The sequence below is a fragment of the Raphanus sativus genome, chromosome 1, assembly GCF_000801105.2.
Source record: "Raphanus sativus cultivar WK10039 chromosome 1, ASM80110v3, whole genome shotgun sequence".
In the NCBI taxonomy this organism is placed as follows: Eukaryota; Viridiplantae; Streptophyta; class Magnoliopsida; order Brassicales; family Brassicaceae; genus Raphanus; species Raphanus sativus.
In genome coordinates, this window is record NC_079511.1 from 14474932 (window position 1) to 14500377 (window position 25446).

Genomic DNA, 25446 nt, shown 5'->3' on the forward strand with positions numbered 1-25446 from the left:
CTAACTAACAAAATTCGGTGAGTTTGGTAATTTTGATAGGTAAAAGACTGGAGAGAATTTCTGACAAGTTGTCCACTCAACCTCTAGACTAGTTGACTAGTTGTGGTCTTCACAAGTCAAGCTTGTAAGAACAATTACCACAAGTATCTAATAACATTCTACTTTTTTCAACTCTGTTTCAGTAATTTTCTGTGCTGAAAAAACAAAAATCATTTTGCAAGTTTATAATTTATTAACAGTACTAATTAGAGATATTACAGTATCAGGTACAGGTGACTATATCCTTCCTTCCTTGAAGTAATCATGAGTTTCCATACTCAAATTATATTTTTCATCTGTTGAGACAAAAGATGTATCTTCTGTGACAATCTACAAGAGAAATACATATCACAATGTTTTAACATAAACGGTTTCATTGAAGTTCTACGAGTTTTCATTAAAGGTATGACCATGCATACATATATGATAATATGAATAGGGTACTAAACCAAACAAAAGGTCTGCTTAAAAAGCTTATGCTTTGCAGTTATATTTATATATATATATATGCGTATTCAAAATAAAAACATGCAGATGCATAAACATCTTCACTTTTATGGTCAGCTACTTCATCAGGTGAACTGATAGGAATCTCAGAGATGTCGTGACAAATAGTGGAGCTAGAGAGATGGTAGAGTAGATTCCTGAAGCAGTAGTCGGTTCTCATAAACACAGCTTGAAGACATATCGAGATTAAAATCTTGAGAGAAGCTAGGGTTACCGACCATATTACCACCACAAGGGTCCTGAAAACCAAAGCAGAAGTCATCTGGAAGCATGTTTGAGAGAAAAGGATCTACAACATTGAAGTTGTTGGTAATATCACTCATATACATGTTCTGATCAAAGCCATATGGCTCATGCTGCATCAACTGATTCAAACCGTAGTTACTCACAGATTCTTGTAACTCTAGTGGGAACACTGAGTAATCTTGTGTGTTTGAGGAGACGTGAAAGTTGTTACCCGTACACATGTTCTGATCATAACCACCACCATAAGGCATCAACTGATAAGGTAACCCAGATTCTTGTGCCGCTGAGTGATCTGAAACGCAAAGATGTTGAAAGTTGTTGTTGCTGGTCTGATCATAAGCACAAAGCTCCTGATTTATAAACATAGACTCTTGTGGGTACTTGGTGAACTGGCTAGGGTTTAAAGATTGGGTCCCAAGATGTTGACGATCCTCCAAGTTTGCCTTTGCCGCAAGGAAACGACGCCGTTCTTGCAGAGTAGAGTAACTTAGTTCCAATGACTGAATCAGTTGGTTGATTTGATCGACAGAGTAATGATCAGAGACTGGATACTTCAATTCTTGAATATTCTTCTTGGCCCTCTTCTTGAAACTGCTGGTCGTCATCGTCGTCTTCTTATTCTTCTTGAGGAACTCGTAAAGATTGAGGCTTTTCTTGCGTCTCGTGGCTTGGTCTAACTGGATGTAGCGGAGAGCCAAGTCTCTCACTTTGTCTCTGTTCTCGGGCCATGTCCTCAGTTCTCCGTCAGGTCCGTAATGAATAACGCAGGCTTCGATATCACAGAGAGTTGTAAGCTCCTGAGCTTTCTTGAATATCGTCAAGAGTCTGCTTTGCAAACTCGTTGCAGCGAGTGAATAAGAAGAAGGAGACGAATTGGAAGAAAGAGGTGGTCGCATGGTGGTGGCTTTTCTTGTTTGATTCTCGAAACAACTCTCTATTTTTCTCGCACACGAAGAAGAAAAGAAGAAAACAAATGAAACTTGTGATAGAAACTTTTGTGAATTGGAGAGTCTAATTATATATTTATAGATTTTTCTTTGACTTGCGGTCGAAAAAAGGAAATATTTACTTCAGAAAATTATTTAGCCGTTGAGGTTTGTGAGAAAAGAAAAGATTTACTTCAAGACTTTGTAAACTCACATTCAAGTTAATATAACAAAAGAAAAGATTTACTTCAGATTTTTTTACCGTTCTCTCTCTCTCTCCCCTCATCAGTGAACACACGTGCCTCTAGATTTTGTTTGATAGATTTTTGTACGATATCAGTTGAGCTGGCGAATCACGCACAACACAAAGTTTGATATCAAACTTACCAGTTACGGGCTTGTCGTTTGATCCTCAAAATATAAATCTACCAATCAATGTCGCACGTGCCCAAACTGCAAACGCACGGTTTTAAAAGTTCTGTTTTGCTTGAGGATTCGGTGCTCAAACGCAGCGTTTAATCGATTGTGTTCTCCAAAGACATTTTCTTTTTCTCCAAAGACTTGAGTTTCAAGTTTCAACTGCACTTCCACCTCATCAACTTAGTGCCAGCTCAGCATCATTCTTTCACTTCTTTACTCGATTCCTCTGTTTTGCCTTTTCTTCTTCTGTCAAAAGTAATTTCTCCATAAAATGAGAAAAAACAATTTAGGCTTGAACTAAGAGACTAAGAGACAGGAGATCTAAGGCAAACAAAACTTCCACATGAATCATTCCAAAACTAAAAACTCAAATTAACATGTGGAGATGATTTAATCAAAAGACACGCTATAATCAAAGAGCAAACTAGAGAAGCTTGTGAGTGTTGCTACCATAAATAAGAATGTTGTAACATGAAGCAACTGTTTTTTAGTGAAAGTTAAAAGTTCACAAGGTAGAAAAATAAAAGGGAACAGAACAGGGGTATAATGTGACTGGAGAGTACCCGAAATCTGATCTTGTGAAGCTTGCCATCTTCTTGAACGAGCAAGAAGCTGATGCGTTAGCTACCATTTGTTCACCAGCCAGAAAGATTACCGTGTGGGTAAAGAACTTGTTGAGAATCTAAAAGAACTTGATTAGCTAGAGAGGCATATGTTCGAAGTGATGATACAAGCTGCTATATTGGCTCGAAGATCACTGCGATGAGAAATAATGTTCTTGCAAAATGTTATTGGTTCTGTTGATATACCCCACATGAAGATTTCAAAGCCTCTTAGGAGACAAAAGAATCGAAGAACATGATGTAGTAGTTATATGCAATTTAAGATTAAAACGTGATTGACAATCTACAGAGGAAGTAAAGAAACATCTCTCTTTCAAAACAAAACCACATGCATGTTTATTTGATTATACCGAACTTGCAAACTGATAGAAACATAGACACACAAGAAACTAGTAAACATTGGAAGTAAAGCCGATTTACTATTCTCATAATATAGAACATGAATTTACAAAACATATACTGCTTCTGAAAAATGCACAACGTTAACAAGAAGTTTACAAAACATATACGGATTCCAAAAGAAATAACAAGTTTCATTACAAGAAGAGATGAAACTTTGATCAGATCCGTAAGAGATTCTCTAGCCTTTTTGTTGAGAATTGCCTAAGTGTCATAAAGACTCTAGCTCACACCGAAGGTTTCAGCAAAGACCGTTAATCAGAAAGAATCACGCGGAGCTCACGTGGTCATTTAACGGTAAAGAAGGACACTGGAGTAATTAACCAGTCATCTTCTTGTTAGGCTTTTGTCGTCTTCCTCTGTACGGGAAAAGCAGAGTAAAGCAGAGGAGGATAAGGTTAGCAACTCACCGTCAGTGACGAGCTATAAAAAAGCCAACAGCAGCTGAGACATAAGGGTTGAGAGAGCAAGTGAGAAACACAGAGAGCAGCCGCAAGCTTAAGCGTTGTTGTTCTAAGGGTTAAGTGTAACCAAGCTTTCTAGTGGATTTCCGAGTAAACCTCGGCCCAGACGTAACGTCCTCACACTGAGGCGTGAACTGGGTAAAAACCGTGCGTGTCTTTACTGTTCTTATCAAACACAAACACACGAGTGAACAAACGAGAGAGGTGAGGGTTAAACAAACATATCAAGCCTAAAACAGAGCAAAGTTACAACCTTATAACTCAACAATTGGTATCAGAGCCAGGTTACTGGCTGGGAAGGAGGAGAAAGGTTGGAACTTTGTAAAGCTCGAAGCTTTTCTGGAAAAGCTTTGCCCTTTATGCACGATATGACCTCGAGGCGTTCGGAGGTAGAGAAGTTCGACGGAGATGGAGATTACGTGCTCTGGAAAGAGAAGTTGTTAGCTCACTTGGAGCTACTGGGGTTGCTGGAAGGTCTTGAAGACGAAGGAGTCGTCGATGCTGAGAGAGAGGAAGCATCCACTGCTCAAGCTTCCGACAAGACGGAGGAACAGATTCTCAAGGAGAAAACTCTCAAAGAGAAGAAGGGAAAAGCAAGATCTACGATCATCCTAAGCCTGGGAGATCATGTCCTTAGGAAAGTCATAAAGGAGCCCTCAGCAGCCGGGATGCTCAGGATGCTTGACAAGCTGTTCATGGCTAAGTCGTTACCAAACAGAATATACCTCAAGCAGAGGTTATATGGGTACAAGATGTCTGAAGACATGACGATGGAAGAAAACGTAAACGATTTCTTCAAACTGATATCAGATTCGGAGAACGTGAAGGTTACAGTTCCAGATGAGGATCAAGCTATCGTCTTGCTGATGTCACTACCGAAGCAGTTTGATCAGTTAAAGGAAACCTTGAAGTATGGGAAGACAACGTTGGCTCTGGATGAGATTACTGGAGCCATACGATCAAAAAGTCTTGAACTTGGGGCGAATGGTAAAGGCAAGAACAGTTCAGAAGCGCTGCACGTTCAGGAAAGAGGCAGATCAGACAGAAGAGGTAGAAGTTCAGACAGAGGGAAGAGTCAGAACAGATCACAGTCAAGAGGGGATAAGAAAACTTGTTGGATTTGTGGTAAAGATGGTCACTACAAGAAGCAGTGTTTTGTTTGGAAAGAACGAAACAAGAAGTCAAACAGCTCAGAGAAGGGTGAGACATCAAACGTCGTGGAACAGGTCATCGATGCTGCAGGCTTGAATGCAGAAGAAGAATCAAATGCAGTAGTCGATGGAAGAGAGGATGAGTGGATCATGGATACTGGGTGCTCATTTCACATGACCCCACGGAAGGATTGGTTTGTCGAATTTGATGATTCAAAGACAGGAAGAGTGAAGATGGCGAATCAAACCTATTCTGAGATCAAAGGCATAGGCAGTATAAGGATCCAGAATGATGATAACTCTACAGTCCTCATCTCAAACGTGAGATACGTTCCAAGTATGACAAGAAACTTGATCTCTATGGGGACTCTAGAAGATCAAGGGTGTTGGTTTCAGTCCAAAAATGGTGTGTTGAAAGTCACTAAAGGCTGCTTAACAGTACTGAAAGGGAACAAAGTCGGAACTCTATACATACTACAAGGCAAAGTAGTTGCTGGAAGTGCTAATGCAGTAGTAAGCATCAAGAACGAGTCAAAGTTGTGGCACAGTCGTCTCTGTCACATAAGCAAGAAGAATACTGATTTGTTGATAAAGAAAGGTTGCTTACAAGCAGACAAGATGAAGGGTTTCGAGTTTTGTGAAGATTGTGTGTATGGGAAGACTCACAGGGTAAGCTTTGGGACTGCCTTGCACGTCACCAAAGAGAAGCTTGAGTATATACATTCAGACCTTTGGGGAGCACCTTCAGTACCAAACTCCATAGGCAATTGTCAATACTTCATTACGTTCATTGACGATTTCACCAGGAAGGTCTGGATCTTCTTCTTAAGAACTAAGGATGAAGCTTTCAGAACCTTTGTTGAATGGAAGATTATGGTGGAGAATCAATCGAATAAGAAAGTAAAGAAGTTGAGAACTGACAATGGTCTTGAGTTCTGCAATCGAGAGTTTGATGGTTTCTGCAAACAGGAAGGGGTGGTGAGGCATAGAACTTGTGCTTACTCCCCACAGCAAAATGGAATTGCAGAACGCATGAACAGAACAATCATGGAGAAGGTTCGAAGTATGTTAAGCGAGTCAGGGCTTGAGAAACGGTTTTGGGCTGAAGCAGCATCAACTGCAGTGTTTGCAATCAACAGAACTCCAGCCTCTGCTATCGGATTTGAGATACCAGAGAAGGTTTGGACAGGTATAGTACCTGATTTAAGCAGTCTGAGGAGTTTTGGATGCATCGCATACGTACACACCAGTCAAGGTAAGCTCAATCCAAGAGCTAAAAAGGGTGTGTTCCTAGGCTATCCTACAGGAGTAAAAGGATACAGAGTGTGGCTGATAGATGATAAGAAGGTGGTGATAAGTAAAGACGTTGTGTTTAACGAAGAGGTCATGTACAAAGACTCCAAGGAAGAACAACAAGCTACAAAGAAGACAGCAACAGATCCTGAAGTCACTGTCATAAGTACTCCGATAGTGACTACAGATAAGGAAGCTGTTATTCAAGGTGGAGCTACTGATCAGGTTAACATCAACAATGAAGGAGTTCCTCCAATACTGGAACAGAACTCCGAGTCTGAAGATGAATCAGAAGAAGAGTTTCTGCCTCCTAGTCTTGAGGACTATCAGCTAGCAAGAGATAGACAGAGAAGGACAACAAGACCACCAAGGAGATATGACGAGTTAGGAGAACTTGGTTTTGCATATAACCTAACTGAAGATGGTGGAGTACTTGAACCTCAAAGCTACTCAGAAGCGAGGCGTGGACCAGAAAGAGATCTTTGGAAAGGATCTACAGATGAAGAGATGGTTTCCCTTCAAAAGAACCATACTTGGGATTTGGTTGATAGACCAAAGAAGAAGAAAGTGATTGGATGCAAGTGGGTATTCAAAAGAAAGGTGGGTATTCCTGGGATCGAAAGAGCAAGACACAAGTCAAGGCTTGTTGCAAAGGGCTACTCTCAAAGAGAAGGCATTGATTTTCAGGAGATATTTTCACCTGTAGTGAAGCATGTAACTATTCGTCTAATGCTATCAGCAGTGGCTCATTTCAACATGGAACTTGAGCAAATGGATGTCAAGACCGCGTTCTTACATGGGAACCTAGACGAAGAGATATACATGGAACAGCCTGAGGGATACGTGGATGAGAATGCTCCGGAGAAAGTTTGTTTGCTGAGAAAGTCGTTGTATGGGTTGAGACAGTCACTGAGGCAGTGGAACCAGAGATTTGATGAGTTTATGAGGTACACAGGCTACACAAGATGTTTGAAAGACAGCTGCGTCTACTTCAAGATGAACAGAGAAGAAGACAGGATTTACCTTCTGCTGTATGTTGACGATATGTTGATCATATCAAAGGACAAGAAGACAATGAAAGAGCTGAAGGAAAGTCTGAGTTCTACCTTCGAGATGAAAGATCTTGGTCCGGCTAAGAGGATTTTGGGTATGGAAATACAGAGAAACAGGGATCAAGGCATTTTGGAGTTGTCACAGAAAGAGTATCTCCAGAAGATACTGAAATCTTTCAGGATGGAGAACTGTAAACCAGTTAAGACACCGCTAGGAGCACATATGCGGCTTAAGTCTGCTACTGACAAAGAATGGGAACACGAAGCTGATCAGATGAAATATATTCCCTACGCAAATGCAGTCGGTAGCATAATGTACTCAATGATAGGGTCAAGACCAGACCTAGCTTATCTGGTTGGTATGATAAGCAGATTCATGGGTAAGCCGCTTATGTCTCACTGGCAAGCAGTCAAGTGGGTCTTGAGATACATCCAAGGATCTCTAGACACAAAGTTACAGTTCAAGGGAGAAGCAGAGTTTGTGGTAACTGGCTACTGTGACTCGGACTACTCAGCAGATTTGGACAAGAGACGATCCATTACCGGCTATACGTTCACAGTAGGAGGCAACGTAGTGAGCTGGAAGTCCGGACTACAACCAGTGGTGGCCCTTTCAACCACCAAAGCAGAGTACATCGCTCTGACAGAGGCAGCAAAAGAAGCAATCTGGTTGAAAGAACTGATGAACGAGTTAGGGTTCAAGCAAGGAGCAGTGGAGATTCATTGTGAATCACAGAGTGCCATAGATTTGGCAAAGAATGCTGTCCACCATGAGAGGACGAAGCATATTCAGAGAAGGTTTCATTTCATCAGAGACTCGATAACTGATGGTGAAACAAAGGTGTTGAAGATATCAACAGTTCACAACCCGGCGGACATGCTTACTAAAGTATTGCCGGTGAACAAGTTCCTGAGTGCACTAGAGGCACTTAGGGTTACCAGTAACTGATAAAAGTATCAGGATCCGAGGGGAAATCAAGAACACTAGAAAGGAAGAGAAAGCAAGTTGACACTACGGCAAGGTGGAGTTTTGTTGAGAATTGCCTAAGTGTCATAAAGACTCTAGCTCACACCGAAGGTTTCAGCAAAGACCGTTAATCAGAAAGAATCACGCGGAGCTCACGTGGTCATTTAACGGTAAAGAAGGACACTGGAGTAATTAACCAGTCATCTTCTTGTTAGGCTTTTGTCGTCTTCCTCTGTACGGGAAAAGCAGAGTAAAGCAGAGGAGGATAAGGTTAGCAACTCACCGTCAGTGACGAGCTATAAAAAAGCCAACAGCAGCTGAGACATAAGGGTTGAGAGAGCAAGTGAGAAACACAGAGAGCAGCCGCAAGCTTAAGCGTTGTTGTTCTAAGGGCTAAGTGTAACCAAGCTTTCTAGTGGATTTCCGAGTAAACCTCGGCCCAGACGTAACGTCCTCACACTGAGGCGTGAACTGGGTAAAAACCGTGCGTGTCTTTACTGTTCTTATCAAACACAAACACACGAGTGAACAAACGAGAGAGGTGAGGGTTAAACAAACATATCAAGCCTAAAACAGAGCAAAGTTACAACCTTATAACTCAACACTTTTCTTGATTTGGAGCTTTTCTTGATTTTTTTCTTGGTTGATCATATCAGATATGCAGGTTTTGAAAGAGATTCTCAACTTTGAGGGAATCTTTTTTGGCTTTGAGTTTACACTTCATTGCTTTGATCTGAGCATCAAACTTTTCAATTCTCTCGGACAGAGCTTTAGCCATCATCTTCTTCATTAGAGGGCTTCTCGCAAAATCATCATGTTCAAACTCCAACTCCCCAGGGCCCTTGAAGACTGTTTTGAAGCCATGAGAGCGAAGCTTTGCTAGAAACTCTGACAAGTTTCTGCCCAATACAGAGGAGGATTTGAGAAGAATGTTGCTGCGAAGCCTCTTCAAGTCCCAAACGATGAAACTGTTGTCATTGCTTTTGCTCCACGAGATGATCGGATCCGACGAACCATCATCCACAATCTGATATAAGTGGAGGTAGAATGATGAAGAAGATCCAGTTGGGAGTTTGCGAACCATCTTCCTTGGTCGAAACCCTAGATTTTGAGTTATGGGTGAATGAAAAAGAAGAAAATTCAAACCTAAAACTTTGAGAAAATCAAACGAAAATTGAGAGATAGTGTAGAAAGGAAATTTTCACGAGGGGTTGAATGAGATTAGCTCTAAAGCTTTATGACATCCTTATATAGAGATTGATATAACGGTCATTATATGATCTATTTCCTTTTTTTTTTCCTGATTTCCTTTTTTCTTTGTATGACGGTCGAGATATAGTCGGTAAAATATGAACGGTCAGTAATGGGCTCTCTGTCCTCAAAACGACGCCGCGTCTTTGCCACCAATCAGTGCCGCACGTGACCAAATCCTCTTTGCTTGAGCATTCGGTGCTTAAACGCAGCGTTTTAAGTACCATCTCAACTTCCAGCTCAGTGTCTCGATTCCTCTGCTCCTCTCTTTTGTCAAAAAATAACTTACTCCAAATCTATCAAAAGTAGCAAGTCAAGAAACAATTTTTTTTTTTCAAAACAAACCACATAATGATTTGATTAATATATATAGACCGAATTTGAGTATTGATCAGAGCATAGATACAAGAGACAATATTCTTATTTGATAAAACAAGAAGTTACGAAACATATACTGTTTCGAAGAAATTAAGACTAGATGTGGGACTCTAATAGCCCCTCTCGAGATGTGAGTGGAAAACGGTCCAACGGAAACAGCCCAAGCCCAACATCTCGGAAATACCACAGCAAGATGGGCTATTTTTATAGGCTACATAGGTAGACAACTATTTATATGGGAAATCATCTTGCTGGGCTTAACCATGAGCTCTGATACCATATTAGTGATGGGCCTAACTCACACCCAAAAGCTAGCTCAAGAGTGGAGGATTGCCCATACACATACATATTGCCCAAGGACCATATATTTGGTCGATGTGGGACTCTAATAGTAGTATATAAGAAGTGAAGAGTGGAGTGTTTATTCTCCTTTGGACAAGGCACACCAAATACATGTATTTACTCGAAAGCACTGGTGTTTCTCTACAGCGCTGTAACGTCCATTGCTCTTTTGAAAACTAAACTTACTTAGCTCCTTGGCAACAACCTGATCGTCCTCTTTGTTATAAACTTCTTGGTTTGGTGTTTTGTTTTTGTTGTCATATAGAGTGTGAGAGAGTTAACGTAAACCAGAAGCAATTGTTTTGAAATTTATTCTGTTGAGACAAAAGAAGGATCTGCTGGTGACAATCAACGAGATAAATACATATCACAATGTTTCAAAATAAATTGTTTCATTGAATATCTACGATTTTTCATTAAAGATATGACGATGCATACATATATGAATAGTGTAACTAACCGAATACATTTATATATATGCGTATATATTCAAAATAAAAACATGCAAATGCATAAACATCTTCACTCTCTATGATCATATCAGTTATGTTGCTAGGAATCTCAGAGTTGTCGTTAGGAATGGTGGAGCTAGAGAGATGGTAGAGTAAATCCTTGAAGTAGTCTGTTGTCATCATTGTTAAAAACACAGCCTGAAGACATGTCTGGAAAATCTTGAGAGAAGCTAGGGTTACCGACCAAATTGCCACCATAAAGGTTCTGAAAATCAAAGCAGAAGTCATCTGAAACTATGTTGATGTTGGTAGTATCACTCATACACATGTTCTTATTCAATCGTACTCATACGCATACCCCTCGTGATCAAGACAGAGCATGCGTACCATGTTTCGTCATCTAACAATCTTATTCCTTATTCTTCTAGATTATTCCCCATGTAATACGAAACACTTTCATGGGCTCAAACAACAACTCTTTTATTTACTCACTCTTTTAGGCCTTCTTCCTTGAGTACCGATAGAGAATAGGTAGGTGTGAGACCTGGTACGTATCAATTTATCCCTCTACGAACCCAACACAACATAATTAATAGCCGAATAAAATTCCTCACAATGAATTATCGTACCAGAAAACCATACCAAGACTCCACTGAAACTTACTGGGCGTCATCAGAGATTTAAAATATTTTGCCAAAGCTGAGTTACTGAGGAGTTTGACCATTTTCTGCAAGCACGGTTGTGTAAGTTTTTGGCTGCACGTTGCAGCGTGGAGCTAGTTCTGCTTCTTGATTTATTAATCAATGTGGATGACTAGAAAAGTTGTAGAAGTGTGCAAGGACTTTTAACATGTCTTCTTTGCATTCCACTCATCACTGAACCTTGTTGAATCCAGTTATGTTTTGAGTTTTACTGTCACACACTCGAATAGATTCAGACCGGACAGAATATTGAGTGATCCGGTTTTTCAATTTCCGGTTTATTAAGCAGTCGATTTAATTCAAACCCGATTTCCATCAGGATTTAAAAGTAATAACCAAACAAAGAGAAGATTAGCAAAAACAAATGGTTTCTATAGTGACCATAGAAGAACAAAAGCAAATCTGCAAACACGTTTTCCCTTTTTTTTTTCTCACACCCGACGTTTCCTTGGCAATCTGCAACCATTATGAGCTTTCCTAGTAGTGTCCTCGATGTAGACAATAGGATTCTGATCATTCCTTGAATTGGAGTAACCGCTCCTAAACGCCACAATTGCGTTTCTCTTCTTCTTGAAATGCGTAAACCCATTCACCTTCACCACCACAGACTTCAGACCCATAGCCTTAACTCTCCTCCCAATGTTCTCAGCGGTAGCATCAGCCGTGTAACTCGTCATCTTCCTCCCACCTTTCAGGTCAGGCACACTACCCGACGTAGCCTTGCACTTGACGTTCCCTTTGGAGTCCGTAACCGTGACGAAAGTGTTGTTCCTCAGCAGCTTGATGTGAATGATGTCAGCGTTGGTCTCAAGGTTGGGGCGATGGAAGTGAGAGAAGAGCCCCCCTGTGGCGACTCTACGTCCTTCATCCTCCTCTATCACTCCCCTGACAAAGTCCAGGTCTTTGGAAATCCCACCGGTCCGGAAGTTGTCCTTGAAAAGGTTGGACTGAGTGAAGCTTTGGTAGCTGGGTGCGGGTGCAGAAGAGAAGCCGCTTCCTCCGGTGCTTGGTAAGCCTTCTTCTTCACCGGACTGAGAAGGTAAGGTGTTTGGTAAGCGTGATCTAAAGGGATTCTTGAAGGTGGGAGGAGCGTTAGGAGACGGGTAGCCGCCGTCTCCTGCTCTGTTTAAAAGGCCTGATCTCAGTTCACTGAAACTACTGAAGGTGGAGGAGGTGCCCTTTCCTCCTCCTCCGGAGTTTAGTAAGCCTGCTTTTATTTCACTGAAGGTTTTGGAGGGTGAAGCATTAGGATCCGGTGGGGCGGACTTGTTCTCGGAGTTTCCAGTAACTGGTCCTTGCTCTCTCCCACCTGTTCAAGTACCAATCAATCATTACAGAAACTAATGTTTTATGGATTCAGATTCCTAATCAAGATTACACATTTTTTCGCTAATCAAGATCTCAGAAAACTTCTTACGGATCCAAACATGGTTCTATGTCTCAGAAATGAACAAATCAAAATCGACAAGAGATAAGGATGGGGAAAGGACGAACCAGAGAAGCCATCTGATTGAGACGAAAATCGACAGACCGACTTGATTCCACCGTAGCTTCGGATCAACGAAGGAAGTGGAGAAGCTCGAAGATGACGAGAAACACCATTCATTTTTCCTCTTACTCGCAAATCTAGTGGGTGGGGGTTTAGGGTTTTTTTTTCGGAAGTTCCGATCCCCTCAGCCCTCAGTAGATCTGAAAATGAGCTTTTATTGGGCTTTTCATTTTATATGGGCCTCTCTAACTCATTGATCTATTTCCACAATGATCTAACTAATCGAATTAACTACTGAAATGTCATTAAAAAAATTTAATCGAGTTTAAACCGACCGAAACCAAAATCTTCAGTAAAATTTCCATTAACCAAACTGTTGAATCGAACCAGATTTTCGTTCGATTCAATTCGGTGTAATTTTGTGTTAATTGAACCAAATCAAAAACCGAATAACCCGAACCAAAATAACTGTTACAAACCGTAACTGCAAGCATATTATAATTTACACACATCTGCAGGTCCTTCACGAATAACAAACGAAATATTACAACCCATTTGAACAGAAAACAATACAGATTACTTTGACCTAACGTAATAAAGACTCTTCCACTTCTCGACTCTCCTTCTGAAACTCAGTCAAATCACAACTAACTGAGAATTTAACCCATCTCTTTCGATCCATATGATCCAAACAAGGTTTCATCAAGAGACCAACCATCACCATCACAAAGCTCACCACAGCCACTTTAAGTGTCGACAAACCAACAACCAAAATTATCAGCACAACGGGAGGAACACATATCAAAATCAAACCAACGGTTCCCACAGGTATCCTATACGGCCTCGACGCAGCCGGATACTTCACCCTCATCCTAACAAACGCCACAAACTCCAAAACCATCCCACCACAGTAAAGCATATTCTTCGCAGCCACAATCTCCTGAAAACTCAATCCAGACAAGAGCAAAACACCTGAAGCCGAACACACAATCCCTAACAAAGGCGTTCCGTGACGAGACCTTTCTGCAAAAACCTCGGGAAGCATACCGAGCTCAGCCATTCCAAGAAGCTGAAACGAGTCGCTACTCATCTCGGCTACGAACATTCCCATGTTCGACGTAGCTGCAGCCACTTGAACCCACGCTCTCAACCATACTCCACCGATGGTCCCTGCGACTTCAGCTAAATAACCGTCAGTCCATAGCTCGCGGTTCAAAGGTGTAGCCCCGGTTCCAGACAAGAGAGGGAGGAAGTTAGAAAGAGTTATGAAGATCACACTGTAACACAAAGCCTTGGGAAGTGTTTGCTTCGGGTTCGCCACTTCACCGGCTAGTGTGCTAACTGAATCCCAATAGTTTAAGTTCCAGAAAAGAGTATTTAGATACAAGTTCCAGTTCACATCTCTTATATCCGTTACAAGCCACCTCGAAGGCTGGAGGTTTGGGATCGAAATGAGACTCATTACAGCGAAAGGAAGCATGGAAAAGACTCCCACTAGAACCGCGGTCCATCCGACAATGGTTAGACCTCTGTAGTTTAGGTAAGTGAGCAAGAGAGTCAATAACAAGATGGAGGCGACTCTAGGCAAACCGGTGGATAAAACCGGTATAGCTGATTTAAGATAGTCGAGGAAGAGGACAGGATAGAGAGCGTTGTCGATGACTCCGCAAAGCCATTTCATCCAACCTACTTGAAACCCCCAAAAGGGTCTCAAAGCAGAGGAGACCCAAACCACGAAACCGCCGTTAACTGGGAACATTGTGCTCATCTCCGCAGTGATGAGTGCCTCTGGAATACACCAAATGAATGGGAAGATTATAAACCCGAGAAGAGCTAGTAATGGTCCAGCTGCGTTCACGATGCCTTCAGCACCAAAAGGACCTCCTGAGACTTCGTAGAATATGAGGAAAACGAGTGGTATCATGGAAACTTTCTTAATCGAATTGGTTGCTGCTTTAGGCGATGGAACATCATCGTAAGGATGGTTCTTGTTGTTGTAGTCTTTCATGGCGATGATCCTTCACTTCTGAACTAACCAAAGAAAACCAAAGAAAAGCGCTTAGAACAAACTATCCTTGACACAAGGTTGAAGTTAAACCTTTTAATGAGAAAAAAAAACCTTTAGTGAGAGGTGAAGAAGAAGCACTAACCGTGAGATAGATAATCAAGGGTTTGTTGTCTCGAGATTTGTAAAGATTGAGCGACGTTTTAAAGAGAAAACAAAACAAAACAGTACCATACTCTCATTGACCTCATATCTTTTAAAAGAAAAGAAAGTGTGGTCCTCTGTTTTATGATTGTCCATATCTTATCCCATGTGACAAAATAATATTGAAGGACGAATCCTTGAGAAAGATGAGTAAACAAGCGACTGAGACGGTGGTGATGGAACCTCTGAAGTGATTGAGACACGACCACAGCTTTGTTTTCAGGCAAGGAAATGGTCAGACACTAACACATTCCTCTCACTAAAAACAACAGAGCTTTGTTTCTCCACATCCGCTTTAGCTTCTGGCAACTTACTGACCCTTAGAATCTCATTTGTTACTGTAGAAGTTGCATTGCTATCTTTCTCAACGCTCTTCTTCTTTGGGGTTCTTTTCTGAGAACTTCCTACAGTTGTTGGAGCTGAGCTTTTGGGCCCTGAAGCTGCCATTCTCCCTTGCTTCTTCCTTGAAAGATCTTTGGTAAAATAAAGCAAGAAAAAAACTGAATCAGTAATAAAACAAACAATGTGAACCGAATCTTGATTATTATTAACCTGCAGCTCTTGCAGTGATCTGATGCAGAAACCCATTTGAGTTGTATTGACTTTCCAACGAAGCAAGCTGGGAACCAAAAATGTCAGATGGTTAGAAATCGATTATACAAAACTGTTCAATCACACTTTTTCACAATCTCTAAGCCAGAAAACATTAGATAAAAAAGGACACCTGAAAACTAATTATAGTCTAAATTAAAAGATGGTCATCTCTGCATTTCTCCAAACTAGGACCAAAGTTGAATAAAAAAACACTACATTCTGTCAAAATTCAGTTCCAACCTCACTTTTAAAAATAAGGTAGAACACTGTGCACTTCATTTAAGAGTGAGTATTAAGGACAGGGAAAGAAAGTCAAGAGTGACTTACACTGGAAAAGGAGCAAGATTTGGGGCGAGGATGGAGAAGTCCAATACAAGTATTGATCTTGAGCCGACCCTTTTGATGTAACACCGGCCTGACACTCGCTGGTCTATGTATCTGCCAACAAATTTCCATGGCTGCCCAAACAAACACAAGAAGAAGAAGGCAAAGTGTCTCTGTCTGTGTACTCTTGTTCAGGTAGGAGATTTATACTGAGAAGAGAGAGAGACAGAGAATGTTTGTTCTTAAAGCATCCCCTCCATTGTCTCACCACGCCATTCTCATTCACTGATAATCATCTTCTCTAAAATATTGTTAAAATAATAATTAAATATAAGAGAGATATAAGCCATGTGCTAGTTCATATTATTATACTCATGAAAAGATGTTTAAATCATGTTAAGGTTATAACGACATGTAGCAATAGAACTTCATTTTAACTTATAGTTTATATCATTGAGAATGAACATCATCATACATACGTCGTCTAGTGAAATGTGATTTTCTTCTTCTTCTTTCTTTATGTATAGCTCGTGACAAAGATATAGCTTGGCCGTTGCATATGCGCCATGTGTCAGACAACCTTCCTATTTACAAGTTGACGTCAAAGCCTAAGCCATCCTCTTTTCCCAACACTGACCGTTGATTTAGAATCTTCAAAGGGTACACCTATACGAACAAGATACGAATCCGATGAATACAAAGCTAATTTACTTCCCCGGTTCCCCCACTTGAAACCCTCTGATCGATTCAGTAGAAATGCAAACCATTCTGTGGCTTTCACTCTATGGATCTTTTAGAAGAGGACTAACAAGAGATTTGTAAATCTGTTCATGAGGTCGAACTCCATTAAGAACCATGTAATCATGTAGCTCAACAACCTCTTCTCCACCGCGATTATTTTTACTAAACGATGTAATCAGAGTTCCATACGTTATAGAATCAGGAACAACACCTCTCTCAACCATACTCTTCAACACCTCCTTCGCTTTCTCGTAGCACCCAAACTTGCACAGATGATTGAACATGATGTTGTAAGTCACCAGGCTAACCAGTTCCTCACCCTCCTCCTGCTGCTTCTGCATTTCGGATAAGACCCTCGCAGCTTCTTCCACATCCCCGGCTAGGTTGCACGGGTACGCCACTTGGGTGCCGTCTCGCGTACCGGGTTCGCCGAGGGGACGGGGACGTCTCGGAAACGCCTGGGAAACGTCCCCAACACATATGCCGTGAACCCGGGACGGCAAGACTAACCGGGGACGGGTTTAGTCTGAAACCGGAGACGTCTCGGGAACGTTTCTCTTGGAACGGAGACGTATCCGTTTGACTTTTGGTGTGACGATATGTAAATGTTTAACCATTCCATATTTATTTTTAATTGTTTTATTCTATTAATTCTAAAAAAAGTTAAAAGATGCACTAAAGAAAGTTGTTTATCAATAAACAACACGTGAGAAGTTCTTGTTTCTTTCTGATTTTAGTGTTTTGATGTTTAGGTTTTGAAGTTTATTGGGTTTGAATTATATTTCATTAATACAGTTTTCTGATTTTTTTCTCTGTATATGTTTTCTGTATACGAATATATGTGATTTCTTGTGTTGCTGATTTTACTTGTTGTATCATATTTTTTTTTGTGATTTCAGATTAAGAAGGTGAACTCTCAAACTGTAAATGTCATAACTTATAGATATTTATATATTTTCCTATATTTTGGTTGCCGTTTCTATGCCGTACTCGTATCTAAAAATTTTAAGTTTGCCGTTTCCCGTCCCCGTTCCCGTCCCCGTTTCTTGTACCCGTTCCTGTCCCAGGGCTGCTTAGATCCCCGGTTTTGAGAGACTCGTTCAGCGGCGTGTTGTAAGTCACAGCGTCCTTTCTTTCCATAGCGTTCACCATCCCTTCAGCCGCGCCACTCATTCCTTTCTTGCTTAATCCATTCACAGTCGAGTTGTATATCACAAGATTCGGCATCTTCTTCATCTTGACCATACCATCATATACCACCATAGATTTCTCCACCTCCCCTTCCTTTAAGTATCCATCGATCAAAGTACCAAAGGTAATCGCATCAACACTCAAACCGCGAACCAACATCCTCCCTAGAATCTGCTCACCACAAGCCATCTTCTTCTCCGTTACGAAATGGTGCATGAGCGTGTTGTAACAAACCAAATCTTCCGCAAGTTTAATCCCTCCTCTCTGGAACTTAACAGCTTCCTCTACATATCCGTTTCTCTTGCAGCATCCTCTTCATCAGAGGACAAACCACATCTTAATATGGATTTCTACAAAAAGAAAAACACTCCCCATATCGGCTTTCCGATAATCCTGAAACCGTGAAGCCCTTTCTCTTGCAGCATCCTCTTCATCTTGTAAGGCTTTTAACTGAAATACAAGAGAAATAAAACATTACATAAACACTTTTAAAGTGAGAGCTCCGTTGCAAAAAATCACTTTGTAAATAATAGTATAGATACATTATAAAAAAATTTACTATCTAAAATTTTCAAAATTTTCTGCATTTTGAAAAAAAAATATAAATTTTTAATGAGAAATTGCCAAAAATACCATTTTCATAGTACCACTTTTCATGTTTACACTAACCACTTTTACCACTACTTTTAATGAAGGGTTTAGATTTGAACGTTTAGGATTTAGGGTTTAGATTTTATGTTTTAGGGTTTAGATTTGATGTTTTAGGGTTTAGGGTATAAAGTTTAGGGTTTAGAGTTGAGGATTTAGGGTTTATAGTTGAGGTTTCAGGGTTTAGGGTTTAGGATATTGAATTTAGGGTATATAGTTTAGGGTTTAGAGTTTAGAGTTGAAGATTTAGGGTTTAGGGTTTAGAATTGAGGGTTTAAGATTTAGAATTTTGGATTAAAATTTTGAAAAGCATATAAAAACAAAGATATAAAAGTCTTTAACATTTTAATAAATAAGGTACTTTTGAAAATGTGTACTTAATGGTGGTAAAGATGAATAATGGTACCTTCAAAGTGGTATTTTTGAAAATTCTCCATTTTTAATCCTAATATCATTAGTTTCTTTTAAATATACAATTTTTTTATGATTTTTAGTAATTTTGTACATGTTGAATTAATACAGTTAACCAAAAGAAATTGATAAAAAAATTATCTAAGATTCTAATTTTAAATATATAATATATATTCTTAAATATTGTTTAAAATAAAAAAAAATATTTTATCTTAATTTTATGCTTAATTAAATGATATTTATATTAATTATTGGTAAAATAATAAAATATATATAATATTGGTAAATTTTATTTTTAAATATAATTTAAATTTTTAAAAATTTATCACCGCACATAATTAAATATAATTTATAATATTGGTAAATTTTATTTTTTAAATATATATATATTGTATATTATATGTCATTAATTATGTGCAGGAGAAGCCAACAATTAAGTGCATGAAAAGCCGACATCTATTACTATAAAATAGACTTTTCTGGCACCTCAGCCCTCCACGTCATCAGGAAGCTTGGGGCGTTTTGGGACACCTGTCACTACTAAACACGACGACGTTTACTCAATTCAAGTTGATAACGATAATTCCAGAGCTCAGTTTTTTTCACATTCCCCCAATTATATCCAATCCCATTCAGTCTACCTCTTCGCATCTCCCAGTAAACGGCTGAAGGTTCGGTTATAAATATCCCGCTACAACTCAAACGAGATCCAGAAAATAGTTTGTTTAAGCAGTCGATGGCGTCTTCATACACTCTCTTTACCGATTTGACAACCGGGCGCTGCTCCGGAGGTTCATCTGCTGAGGTTTGGAAGGCCAGAAACGTCGTCAACAAAGGCATGGAACTAATGAGTGTTGACCTGTTGCTCATTGATGAGAAAGTAAGAACCTTTGTTTTCGATTTACCCTGTCGACGCTTAGATTCACTCTGATTTACTAATATTTGTTTTACCCCTTTCCAACAGTCAACAATTATTCAAGGGTCCATTGGTGCGATTCGACAGCTGAGATTCAGACAACGACTCACAGAAGGCCTGTGGAAGATGTCTGGAGTATGGGTGTCATCACTTACATTCTGCTCTGTGGAAGAAGACCCTTTTGGGGTAAGACAAGACGTGATATTGAATGAGTTGTAGAAAAAAAAGCTAGGTAATGAGAACAAAAACTGACTTCGAAACAAACACATGGCCAACGATATACAAGGGAGCCAACGATTTTGTGAAGAAGTTGTTTGTATAGGAGCCATGAGCATGGTTAACAGTAGGTGAAGCACTATGTATATTCTTAACAGCCAATGTTTATGTTTATAGGTTTACAGTTCTTTTGGATTTGGTTTCTTAGGCGTTTAGCAGCACACGCATGGGAGAGAAATTTTAATAGACATATTTGTTCTTGTCAACACGTCAGTTTCTAAAGTTAGCCGGCTTAAGAAGATTGCTCCAAAGGTAATCAAAAAGAAACAAAGAATGTGTTTCATATTCATATGAGTTTTAACTCAACCGAAGTATGTTTTTGAAAGGTTCGGGAGACGACTATTGATGATGATGAGCTGGATGATCTCATAGACCAGTTTGATACCATTGACAAGAAGGATTCCATTAGTCTTGTGGATACGAGACAAGTAAGAAGATAACAAAACTTGCAATACAAGCAATTCAAGGCAGTAGTGCATAAACTCACTAACCATTTTTCACAGGCTCTTACGAAAGATCTTCCTTGGAAGCTCAAAGATGCAAGATTAGCTGCGATTATTCAAGCAGTAAGTCTGCTCACTTGACGCTTCCACGTTAATAAAAACATCTGTCTTTGCAGATAGATAGCAACACCGATGGGTTAGTGAACTACGCTGAATTTGTGGCCTTTACTTTATACATTAGTCAACTGGATCAGCATGACTCTGATCAGTGGGAGCAGAGGTCAGGAACAGCTTTCGGGAATTTTGACATGGCCAGAGATAGGTTTATAACATCTGAGGGAACCAAAATTGGTCAATCTCATATTTCTTATATTCACCTTGCTTTTAATTATTGTTTAATCAAGTTTCCACCTTTGCAATAAACGAGTTTAACGCTCTATAGAATCACTTCTTGCAGAAGCTGACGTTGATGAAGATGGAGAATCAGCATTCATGAGTTTAGCAGCTTTCTCGAAAAATCATTCTGGTTACCAGCTTTCCGAAAAATGTAAATCACTTTTTTTTATAAGTGAATTATCCTAAAAATGAAGCATTGTTTTGTACATGTACAAAAGGTTAAAGTTAATAAATCATATAATACCAGAAAAAAAAAGATAAAAACATCAGAAGATTTTCTAGGAGAGTTTTTAAAAACCCAAACAGCACTAACACATAACTACGAGAATCTCAGCCAAGTGGGCATTAGAGAATGGAACTTCTTCCTCCCCTTCCTTGCTAGAATCGTGTTTTTAATATGATGATCTATTCCCTTGAAGTTGGGTCTGTAGAAGAGCAGACTGCATTGTGCAAACAGTTGTTTCAGCAGCCAGCTTACGGAGTGTCTGAGGCAAGTATAAATCACTTTCGCAATTAGAGATATGAAGATTATATTTTCTGCTCATAAACAAAAAACATTTTTTACAATGACCATATGATTCAAGAAGATCTTATACAGGCCAGATGTGATTTTTGTATTTGATATCAAGGAACACCCATATGGTCAGAAGGTTTGGGATTGTTTTCCCTGAACAGATAATTTTGTATTTTTATTTGCTTGTGATGATAAAATATGTAATTACACATAATTCAGACTTTTACTTGAAAGAGAATTCCAGAGCTTATGGTAAATAAAAAATAAATAAATGGAATATAGAGGAATGTAATAAGATGAATGAAATGCAGTAGAAAAAAATGGAATATATTCATTCTATTTATTTATTTGATAAAATCGTTATGGAATGGTTTACTTTGTATCCCCTATATATTATTTTAGGAGCACTCATAAAAAATAACCTTTGCTTGATGTGTTATTTACACATTGCCATTTCCTAGGTGTCACTCCCACATTCACTCTCATCCCTAATTTAATAGAAACCTTAAATTACTAGAATAATTACAAAGTGTGCCATTGATATATCCCAAACTAAAACTGATATTAATCTACTACTAACCTATACGAAATCAAAATAAGTGTATTATTCATATGTATTAATTGGAAAAACGTCATTGTGTCTGATATGGAAAGTATATGTTTCACTTATTGCCAAATCCCACCTACATACTATATTTAACTTCGTATTAATCATTCAAATAGTTTTAAGCAAACGCAAATATTATAATTGATATCAAAGGAGTATGTCAATTTATTATTGACGCTTTATTTGGTCTCAAGCCATATAATATATCTTCTAACCTAATGATGTATGTTATATTGTGACCTCTGCTACTACAATAATCCCCTTTCTATTATTTGAGGAGACCACTTTTAAAAAAAACCTTTAATTCATGTATTTATTACAAGTGTGACATTTCTTATGTGGCAAATCCACAAGCCCTCTCACCTATTCAATTACATAACATGCCATTGATCAAAACATTATTATTTAACTAAACATTTGTATAGTCCCTTAAATTACTTTAATTTTGTCAACATTCATATCACATATATACACATATATACGTATCACATCTATAAAGTTATAATCATTTATATGACATCACATATATATGTATCACATCACATATTGGTCTAATTTTTTATTCAACATGAATATAGATGGTTACATGTTGTTCTAATTTTTTTATTTAAAATGAATATAAATGGTTACGTATTGGTCTAATTTTTTTATTCAAAATGAATTTTATATTCAAAATAATTTAATATTATTATGTGTATATTTTTGAATCTAAAATTATTTTATACACTATGTGTATTGACTACGTGTTTGAATCTAAAATAACATCAGTCTAAACCCTATACATATGTCCCATATTAACGATATAAACTAATTCATGCATTGATTTATTCTATAAAAAATCCTTAGTAAATAGTATTTATTTATTTTTTAGTAACTTCCCATAAATATAAGAGTAGTGATTAATCAATTTTGTACGCTATTGGAAAGGAAATATATGATCACCTTAAATCTGCAATAGTTTTTATATATCAAAATCGTTTTCGTGAACATAATGGTGGAAGTCTTTTTCTATATAACATAGTCGTTGACCACCACTATATTATGCATTATTTATAACAGTATTTTTATATAAGTTCGGGGGTTAAATAAACAAATTTATTTGTTATCTGAAGGAGATGACGTGTAATTGTGTCAGCTAACAAATATTGGTTATATTTCATGAACAAATCATATAATATATATCTATATTTTACGATTTATGTTTCTATAATAAAAAGGGGATGATCAATCGCATTTACTCTCACGACTGAATCAAAATAATGTTAGATTTGTATTCACTTGCCAGTAACAATTGATTTAAATTTGTTTTCTATCAGTTTCTTATATTTCATCTTTCTGATTAATTTTATACAGGAATTTCCTATATTTTAAATAACATGTTTCCTATAATATCTCTGCATTTATCTTTGGCAATTATGATTGATTTTTCTTTGTTTGAATTCACATTATATTGACAAAAGTCGTGTAATACTTGCTGCATAAATTTAATCTTTGAAATAATGTAATTAATGCAATATTGAAGCAAATTGATAAATTTAAATATGTAGGAAACTTAAATATTGGAATCAGCCTAATATGGTAACAACTAATTGATCTCTCAATCACATTATACACTTTCCGTTTAATAAAGCAGTGTAATTTATATTTCTCACTATAAATATATTGTTCGATAAGAGTGAAATTCATTAGACTCTGGAAGCAGTACACATCTTTTGGTGAAGAGACCATAGAAATAGTTTTCGTGGATGATAAAGTAAGTTGTTCTTTGTATATAGTTTCATAAAATATCGATATTGTAATTTGTTTTGTATCTGATGCTCACATTTTATTAGGGCGATAAGATCCATGCTTTCAATTAAAAGGAACTGGTGCACCAGTTTGAATCTTTCTTCATCCAAAAATGTTCCAAACTTCTTTTTAATTTCTCTTTGACCCCCTCATACGGTTCTTACCGGACAACCAACCACCCTTACAAGATTGTTTTTTTTTCCTACCACCAGGGTTTGAAACTGTGAAGATCTCCCAAACCAATTCTCTGGCCTTCAACCTGTGACCTATCGTTCGATATTAGATGAAACATTCTATCCTGATTTTTAGTTGGTAAGTGATCATTATCTATATCTAAATTTTAAAAAGTTATACTTACTAATATTTTTATGCAAAGATACCCAGAAGAAACTGTACAAATTATCATCTATACATATATAATTTAATTGATGATGATTTGAAAATATATTTAGAAATTGAATAAGCAGATATAATTGGTATAGTTTCTTAACTAATTGGACAATATTAAATTTAGTCCTTGCAATCCCTTAATTTAAGCCCAATATTTTTAACTAAGCAATCAATATTAATACTAACATGCAAAAATTTTGACCATATAAATTATTAGATTCTTTAATATGTTCAAATATGATAGTCAATATTGTTTTCTATTTGTTTATTTTTAGTTATAATAATTTTTAAAAATTTAAAATTTAAAACAAAAGTTATGGATTATTAGGATTAAAGTTTTGGCATAGACTATTCATTTTCTTTTCAAATCGAGGTGGAATTAACCACGTCAGTTATTAATATATTCTTGAGTTAATGTTTACTAAGTAAATAAAAAATAAATCTAAAACCAATTAATATCAGTTTCCAAATATTCTAAACTAAATTGAAAATAATAATTGACTTGGTCGATAATTTTAAAATTTATTTATTTCAGTTTAGATTTAAAATAAAATAAAAAAATCCTAGAACCAGCTAAAGTACAAATGTGTATATAAATTTATATGTTATTATAAAAAGTTAGTGATCTATATAGTACATGTTCTAAGTGTTTTTTACTCTATCTCAATCAATTTATTACTAAACTTGGTATGCAATTCAATATGTTTGACCGAAATAAAGACATTTACCGTTTCCTATCATACATTACAATTCATGATCATGTCATTATGATAATGGCCATCATCGGTATAAATCATTATCATGTCATTAATTGCGCATATTTTAATTCAATTTTATGTGCTTAGGCGAATCACAATGTCAATCATGTCACTAATATTTTTAATATTATGAATTGATATTACGAAGTACATAAAATTCAAAATCAAAATTTATAATAAATTGCAATCCCTTAACTTAAGTCACAAGACCTTGAGATTAAGAAATCTCAATAAATATTAATAGATTAACAATGTTATTGTTAATCAATAAATGTCTTTATATAATTTGGTATCATCATTGTTAAGTAAGACTAGAAACTTAGAAACAAATTCTAATGATGGTATGTACCAGATTAAAATGATCAGATCTTTTATTATCATTTTAATTAATTTCTAGATAGCTTAACCATAAATACATTACGGTAATCACGATGGTCTAATGTTTATCACTTTGATAAAAAGAAAGAAAAAAAGTTGGTCGAGATTAAAATGAAAGAAATAGATTAACAATGTTATTGTTCATCAATTTACATATGAATC

At 37.6% G+C, this 25446-nt stretch overlaps 5 protein-coding genes and 1 long non-coding RNA gene across 7 annotated transcripts; 1 reads left to right on the forward strand and 5 right to left on the reverse strand.

Moving 5' to 3' along the window:
• Positions 1 to 524: 524 nt before the first annotated feature.
• LOC108846154 (agamous-like MADS-box protein AGL81) lies at positions 525 to 1782 on the reverse strand. Its single transcript, XM_018619380.2, has one exon. It carries the CDS (start codon positions 1686 to 1688, stop codon positions 660 to 662), a length of 1029 nt encoding a protein of 342 aa, XP_018474882.1. The 5' UTR covers positions 1689 to 1782; the 3' UTR covers positions 525 to 659.
• Positions 1783 to 8739: 6957 nt separating this feature from the next.
• LOC108846172 (heat stress transcription factor A-4a-like) lies at positions 8740 to 9171 on the reverse strand. Its single transcript, XM_018619401.2, has one exon. The coding sequence runs from the start codon at positions 9169 to 9171 to the stop codon at positions 8740 to 8742; it is 432 nt and encodes a 143-aa protein (XP_018474903.2).
• Positions 9172 to 11458: 2287 nt separating this feature from the next.
• On the reverse strand, positions 11459 to 12888 carry LOC108847539 (probable ribosomal protein S11, mitochondrial). Its single transcript, XM_018620838.2, has 2 exons — positions 12706 to 12888; positions 11459 to 12520 (listed from the first exon to the last, which is right to left on the reverse strand). Exons 1-2 carry the CDS (start codon positions 12815 to 12817, stop codon positions 11643 to 11645), a joined length of 990 nt encoding a protein of 329 aa, XP_018476340.1. The 5' UTR covers positions 12818 to 12888; the 3' UTR covers positions 11459 to 11642.
• A 255-nt stretch (positions 12889 to 13143) lies between these two features.
• Positions 13144 to 16172, reverse strand: LOC108851767 (probable polyamine transporter At1g31820). Of its 2 annotated transcripts, none has more exons than XM_018625244.2 (4): positions 15831 to 16172; positions 15462 to 15528; positions 14851 to 15382; positions 13144 to 14731 (listed from the first exon to the last, which is right to left on the reverse strand). In XM_018625244.2, exon 4 carries the CDS (start codon positions 14706 to 14708, stop codon positions 13287 to 13289), a length of 1422 nt encoding a protein of 473 aa, XP_018480746.1. In that variant the 5' UTR covers positions 14709 to 14731; positions 14851 to 15382; positions 15462 to 15528; positions 15831 to 16172; the 3' UTR covers positions 13144 to 13286. The 2 variants fall into 2 exon arrangements, with proteins under 2 accessions (XP_018480746.1, XP_018480738.1); XM_018625236.2 differs by having other exon boundaries at positions 13144 to 14726; positions 15831 to 16169.
• Positions 16173 to 16609: 437 nt separating this feature from the next.
• Positions 16610 to 18193, reverse strand: LOC130497043 (pentatricopeptide repeat-containing protein At1g11710, mitochondrial-like). The gene is made up of 4 exons (XM_056989900.1): positions 18126 to 18193; positions 17584 to 18072; positions 17079 to 17151; positions 16610 to 17026 (listed from the first exon to the last, which is right to left on the reverse strand). The coding sequence occupies exons 1-4, from the start codon at positions 18191 to 18193 to the stop codon at positions 16610 to 16612; spliced, it is 1047 nt and encodes a 348-aa protein (XP_056845880.1).
• A 2316-nt stretch (positions 18194 to 20509) lies between these two features.
• LOC130495122 (uncharacterized) lies at positions 20510 to 21090 on the forward strand. The gene is made up of 3 exons (XR_008934397.1): positions 20510 to 20576; positions 20695 to 20804; positions 20911 to 21090. It is a non-coding gene; the product is annotated as an uncharacterized LOC130495122 (long non-coding RNA).
• The last annotated feature ends 4356 nt before the right edge of the window (positions 21091 to 25446 follow it).

What these genes read in the sequence shown, in the direction of transcription:
- LOC108846154 (XM_018619380.2), bottom strand. Translation starts at nt 1,688, where the DNA reads ATGCGACCACCTCTTTCTTCCAATTCGTCTCCTTCTTCTTATTCACTC.
- LOC108846172 (XM_018619401.2), bottom strand. Translation starts at nt 9,171, where the DNA reads ATGGTTCGCAAACTCCCAACTGGATCTTCTTCATCATTCTACCTCCAC.
- LOC108847539 (XM_018620838.2), bottom strand. Translation starts at nt 12,817, where the DNA reads ATGAATGGTGTTTCTCGTCATCTTCGAGCTTCTCCACTTCCTTCGTTG. An exon ending in TCAATCAGATGGCTTCTCTG is followed by an intron (nt 12,521 to 12,705) that starts GTTCGTCCTTTC and finishes GTACTTGAACAG; the next exon opens with GTGGGAGAGAGCAAGGACCA.
- LOC108851767 (XM_018625244.2), bottom strand. Translation starts at nt 14,708, where the DNA reads ATGAAAGACTACAACAACAAGAACCATCCTTACGATGATGTTCCATCG.
- LOC130497043 (XM_056989900.1), bottom strand. Translation starts at nt 18,193, where the DNA reads ATGAAGAGGATGCTGCAAGAGAAAGGGCTTCACGGTTTCAGGATTATC. An exon ending in GGAAAGCCGATATGGGGAGT is followed by an intron (nt 18,073 to 18,125) that starts GTTTTTCTTTTT and finishes CCTCTGATGAAG; the next exon opens with AGGATGCTGCAAGAGAAACG. An exon ending in GGGAACGGGGACGGGAAACG is followed by an intron (nt 17,152 to 17,583) that starts GCAAACTTAAAA and finishes TCACACCAAAAG; the next exon opens with TCAAACGGATACGTCTCCGT.